Source organism: Cavia porcellus, unplaced genomic scaffold, assembly GCF_034190915.1.
Source record: "Cavia porcellus strain 051 isolate PalLab524CR breed Dunkin Hartley unplaced genomic scaffold, mCavPor4.1 scaffold_30, whole genome shotgun sequence".
NCBI lineage: Eukaryota > Metazoa > Chordata > Mammalia > Rodentia > Caviidae > Cavia > Cavia porcellus.
The window spans coordinates 19,576,450-19,582,449 of NW_026947513.1; the positions used below are offsets into that span (position 1 = coordinate 19,576,450).

Genomic DNA, 6,000 nt, shown 5'->3' on the forward strand with positions numbered 1-6,000 from the left:
TCTGTAGCTCTATTTTTTCCCACCAGTAAGGGGCTCAAACCAACATAGAAGTGACATTTGCCTATGAAAACTGTGAGGACAGTGTGGGGGTGCAGCTCAGCGTAGAGCACCTGCCTTGCATGCACAAGGCCCTGAGCTCAACCCTCAGCACTGCAAAACAAAATGAAGTGCTCTCAGCACTAAACTGTGATGTGACAGGGAGCAAATACTGTCACCTGTTCACTTACCTTTGCAGGAAGGATATAGGCTTATATGCAAAATAAGTACTACAGTGCCTTGCAGAGTGACTGCCAATATATTATATCATGGTTTTACTTCTCTATTTTGAGACTAACAAAGAAATACCGTATAAATATTTAATATTTTTAAACAGTCCACCAAATTCATGAGCAGAAATTATTAACATACTTCACAAAATCGATCCAAATGTAAAAATCTTTTATCATGAAAGCCACTACAACGGAAAACTTCCGTACTAAAATATAGTGATGTAGCTGGCAGAAGCACCACAAAGAAAAACTTATAATTTAAATCAGGTAGCCGACGTGGCAGCACATGCCTGTAATCGCAACACTTAGGAGGCTGAGGCAAGGTGACAGTGAGCACAAGGTCAGCCTAAGACACACAGTGAGACTCCATCTCCAAAAAAATATATAATCATCATTTTAAAATATTTAAAAATTATATTAAGACCTTGTACTTTGTTTTTTATTTTTATTTATTTTTATTGTTTTGTTTTGTTGTCTTTCTGAGACAGGTCTCACTAGGAAGTTCGGGCTGACCTTAAGCTCACTTTGTAGCCCAGGCTGGTCTCAAACTTGCATCAATCCTCCTGCCTCAGCCTCCCAAGGGCTGGATTACAGATATGTACCACCACATCCAGCTCAAAACCTTGTACTTTCGAAGCAAAAAGTAAGCTCTTGGAAATCTTTCTCCCTAAGCCTAGGAAAAAGACAGGATGTCCACTCTTGCCACTTGACTCAACATCATGAAGGTTACAGCAAAGGAATTAGGTATAAAAATAAAAGGCATCTAGAATGGACAAGAAGTAAAACTTATCTCTTCATGCATTAAAAAAATCTTAAATATAGGGGCTAGCCACATGATTCAGTGGTAGAGCACTTTCCTAGCATGCACTTAAAAAAAAAAACTTAACTGTCCCAGTTTGGGTCTGGCATGCCCAATCTCACACAACAGTGCTACAGTGAAGCAGTGAAACTGAGCAGAGCCTAATGGGAGGAAGCCAGGTGGGAGGGAGCCTGTCCTTAAGAAAACACTGGAAGTGGGGCTGGGGATTTAGCTCAGCGGCATAAGCACCTGCCTTGCAAGCAGGCGGTCGTGAGTTCGATCCCCAGTACCGATAAAAAAGGAAAAAAAAGACAAAAAAGAAAAGAAAAGAAAACACTGGAAGGGCCTCCTCTCTGCTTCCCAGCTGCCAAGAAGTAAGCAGCTCTGCTGAATCCCATGCTCCCCACCTCCCCACCAAGATGTTCTGCCCCACAATAGCCCAATGCAATGCCACTAGCCAACTATAGACTGAAACCAGGTTGCAAAATGTCTTTCTTGTAATCTGATACTCACTTTGGCAGCACATATACAAAATTGAAATGATACAGCGATTAACATGGCCTCCTTATAATTTGATTATTTTGTCTTTTGTAGTGACAGAAACCTAACCTGTGGCCTGGGATGCAGCTCAGTGGTAGTGTGCTTGCCTAGCATATTATGAGGCCTTGACTTCACTCTTCAGCACAGAAACAAAAAAAGAAATCCAAATAAGTAAATTCGGGATACAAAAACCAAAAATCAACTCTATTCCTATACTCTTGCAATGAATGATCCAAAAGTAAATTTTTTAAAATTACATTTAAAATATTATCAAGGTGAGCCAAATACACCTCTCCACCTTTAAATATATAAAGTATTACCAAAATATAAATTAAAAAATATTTTTTAAAATTTCTTAGGAATATATTTAACTAAAGTATAAAGTCAGATGGTGTAGCAATACATGCATGTAAGCCCAGCACTCTGAGAGGCTGAGAAAGGAGCATCTCAAATTGAAGCCCAGTCTGGACTAAACAGCAAGTTCAATACCAGCCTGGACCATGAGACTTTGTCTCAAAAAAATAAAATAAAATAAAATTCATACTCTGAAAACAATAAAAGTTTTGAAAAATTAAAGAAGGCCTAATAAATGGGAAGACATACCATGTTCAAGGATCAGAAGACTGAATATTAAAATGGCAATATTGCCTACATTGATCTACAGATTCAAGATATTTTCTGTCAAAATTCCAGATGATTTGGCTGATTCTAAAATTTATATGGAAATCCAAGAGACAGAACTAACAAATGATCTTGAAAAAGAACAAAGCTGGAGTATTCATATTCCTGATTTCAAATTTTATTACAAAACCAAAAAGACAGTGTACAGAAGCATTAGAACAGATGTACAGACCAATGGAATAGAATTCAGAATCCAGAAAAAAATTCTCACATTTACACTGAACTAAGTGTCAAAAGGATACCAAGATAAGTCAGTAGTGGCCAAGTATGGTGGTACCCCCCTGTAATCCCAGCACTCAGGAGGCTAAGGCAGATGGATGTGAGTTCAAGGCCACATGCATATAGTGAGTTCAAGACCAGTATGAACTGTATAGTGAAATCATGTCTCAAAGACACACACACATGCAAAAAAGATACATTAGTGGGAAAAGGACAATCTTTTCAAAAATGGTGCCAAGACAATTAGATATCCACACGCAAAAGTATAAACTGAGGCCTCTATACTTGACACTCCATGAAAAACAGGATATGAGAAAGGTGAGTAAGGGTCTCAATAGACAAACAGATCAATAGGTAGACAGATACAGAGAATACATATATATATATATATATATATATATATATATATATATACACACACACACACACTGGAAGCTATATTACTATAGAGTCACAGCACTGTTCCAGGAGTGATTAACAAAGCAAATATGATGTGAAAGGTGCCTCAGAGTGGGACAATGAGGTGGCTCATACAACAGTGCAGTCAGATTGATCTGGTGGATCTCAAAAAGACTGTGCCTTAAATCTTAGCTCAGTGGCTCAAGCGTTTGCCTGGTTAAATGCAAGGACATGAGTTCAATCCCCAGTTTAAAAAAAAAAAAAAACTAATGTGCGTTAATTCAACCTTACGCATATTTTCAATTATACCAGCAAAGCCAGGTGTGGTGGTGCACACTTGTAATCCCAACGCTAAGGAGACTGAGGCAGGAGGATCACTGTGAGTCTGAGACCAGCCTGGGCTACACAATGAGCTCAAAACCAGCCAGAACTGCACAGAACCTTGTCTCAAAAAAAAATCTTCAAGTTAATAATTATAATATTGAACTCATTATATACATGCTAATTTCTTTTTTTTTTTCAGGTTTCACTTACATTTTGAGAAATTTCAGCAATAGAAATCGTTTACATAGCCTCCTTTTTATGCCTTTTTTCCTTTCATTTCTATTGTATTAATAAATAATATACTCAGTTTCTAAATTCAGGATAGTCTTCATCCTACCCCACCTTTCAGACACATAATTCCCATCTCTGCAGGCAGCAAATTTATCAGTTCTGTGTGTATCTTTTCAGAGTCTATATCTTGACAATTGTTCCATATGATGGTATAAATTTTTTTTTTCTAATGTTACACACAATTCAAAATTCCATTGTGTACCCAGCATTAATCCCTTAATTGATAATTTCTGATTAGAAAGTATTTGGGGGAAAAATACTCCCAGGGTATATTAACCTTTCGCTATGGATTTGCTACATGTGTAGCATTTGCCTGGCAAGTATGAGGTACTGAGTTTGACTCCCAGTATCCAAAATAAAGAACTTAGGTGAATTCCTTAAAACAGTGTTATGTGCCTATATGCACTTTTCAGGGCAGAAAATATGCACATAATTCATGTTATCATCAAGAACTGTGACCTAAATAGAACTATTGTCTTGTAATATAACTTGTATGCAAGGATTCAAAAAACATTTGTAGAACTGCAGTCTAGAATTTTGCTAGATGTTTTTGTATTACAGAATAGAAGGCTTAGGTAAAACAACCAATATAATACAAATTATCTACTTTCTAGAACTTTTTCCAATAACAAAGAGTAAAACTGACCAATTTGACATATCTTTCCTGCAAAGAAGTCTGCTTTTCATCAGCACAATGAACACGAAAAGTGAAGAACCAAAATTAAAAAGTATCCAAGCTGGGCATGGTGGAACCAACCGTAATCCCAGCACTGAGGGAGACTAAGGCAGGATAATCCTAAACTCAGGCAATTTAGCAAGACTCTGTCTCAAAATTTTAAAAAGGCTGGGTTACAGCCCAGTGTAAAAGCTCTGGGTTCAATTTCCTGTGCCAGGGAAAATAAGCAACTAGCTCTTAGGAAGGTGGTTAGTTCAGGGTGGCTTTTATCAGTATTATTTCATCTTTTTAAATAAACAAATAGGTCTGCAAAATTTCCGAACTGGCCAGAAGACTTTTTCCCTTGGAATGTTAGCAATCTTAAGAATAATTGGAAAAAAAAAAACCTATGCCTGATTAAATATTTTCTGGATTACAGAATAGCTTAATTTGTCCTTACAGAATAGCTTAATTTGTCCTTTAAAAATACTTCAAAATATATCCACTGCTATCAATGTCTTCTTTGCCAGCTGCTAATTATTTCAGTCTCAAATTTGTTTCAATGTTCTATTCAAAATGATACACTTAAGTTTTGAGGGCCAAAGCTTTTTTTAACAGTAGGTGTTAAAAAAAATTAGGTAATATGACAGCTGTCAAATTTTACATGTTTCTAGTCGCTATATTTTTCTTTTCCTAGTAAGCTGCATTATCCATCTAACTTCTACAATTTTATCTAACAAAATAAAACATCTTCCACATGCCATCCGGTCTGCACACGGCTGAGATGATTCGGGAAACTGCTGATGAAAGTCGAAGGCCTGAGACAACTTACTCAAGGGAACAGAAAGTTTGCTATATTCTTCGTCCTTAGGATCCAAAGCTTGAAATCTAAGCTTTCAGAAAATTTCAGCCTAAAGTTTGGGGCAACGCTGAACAGTAAAATAAACTTAATGCTGCGTCCCCAAATCATCATTAGTCTTCCTTCCTCCCTTCCCCCAAGAATAGAAAAAAAGAAAAGAAAAGGGACTGGCTGCACCGAAATCCCTTCACAGGAGCCGCGGGCGGAACTGGAGCAGGCGGTCCCGGGCAAGTTATGCGCCCAGTGCCCGGTGCGCGGCCCCTTCGAGCCTCGGCGCCCCACCCTCCCCAAGAACGTCCCGTGCACACCCGGCCTGCAGAGTCTTGCAAGCCCCCAACACGCACGTCCTGCCCCAGGGGCTCACCATCGCAGCCCCAGGAGGAAGAAGCAGACACAGAGAGCAGCGAGCTGGGTAATCCGTTAGCGGGACTCGGGATCCATTGGCGCCAACAACTTCTCCCGCGAAGTAGACTTGGGGGCGGTGGCGCGCGGCGATGACGTCAGGAGGCGCGCGCGGCCCTTCGGCCCCGCCCCAAGCGGGAGGTGCGGCGTGCGAGGGAGCCCAGCGCCACGCGGCGATCCCCAGGATTGCTGGACTGTGATTGGTACCTGGGTTTGCGTCCCGGTTTTTTGGCCGGGGCACCCAAGTAAGGAGTCCGAGACTGGATTGCTCTTAAAGCCTGGAACCAGGATCCTGCCAGCTACACGTCTGGAGGGTGTTTATCATCACCCTCAGAGAGATAACTTTTTTTTCCTTTGAGACAGTATCTCACTATGTAGTCCAGGCTGCCTCGAATTCATGGCGATGCTCCTGCCTCAGCCTCCCGAATGCTGGGATTACAATCGCGCGTCACCGTGCCCGGCCAAGATAACATTTTTGGTGCTGTTTTGCTTTGTTTTGCTTTTTGTTTTTGCCAATATTGATGATAGAACTAGGGCTTTTGCATTGAGCAATATCTTCAGC

General features: G+C 40.0%; 1 protein-coding gene across 2 annotated transcripts in view; it reads right to left on the minus strand.

Annotated features, from left to right (window-relative positions):
• Rfc1 (replication factor C subunit 1) overlaps positions 1-5,658 on the minus strand; it is a 79,502-nt gene extending 73,844 nt beyond the window's left edge. For both annotated transcript variants that reach the window (XM_063240480.1, XM_013154330.3), the window contains exon 1: positions 5,401-5,658. In XM_063240480.1, the coding sequence (XP_063096550.1) occupies positions 5,401-5,403 (3 nt within the window). In that variant the 5' untranslated portion in view covers positions 5,404-5,658. The remainder of the gene's footprint in view (positions 1-5,400) is intronic.
• Between the last annotated feature and the right edge of the window lie 342 nt (positions 5,659-6,000).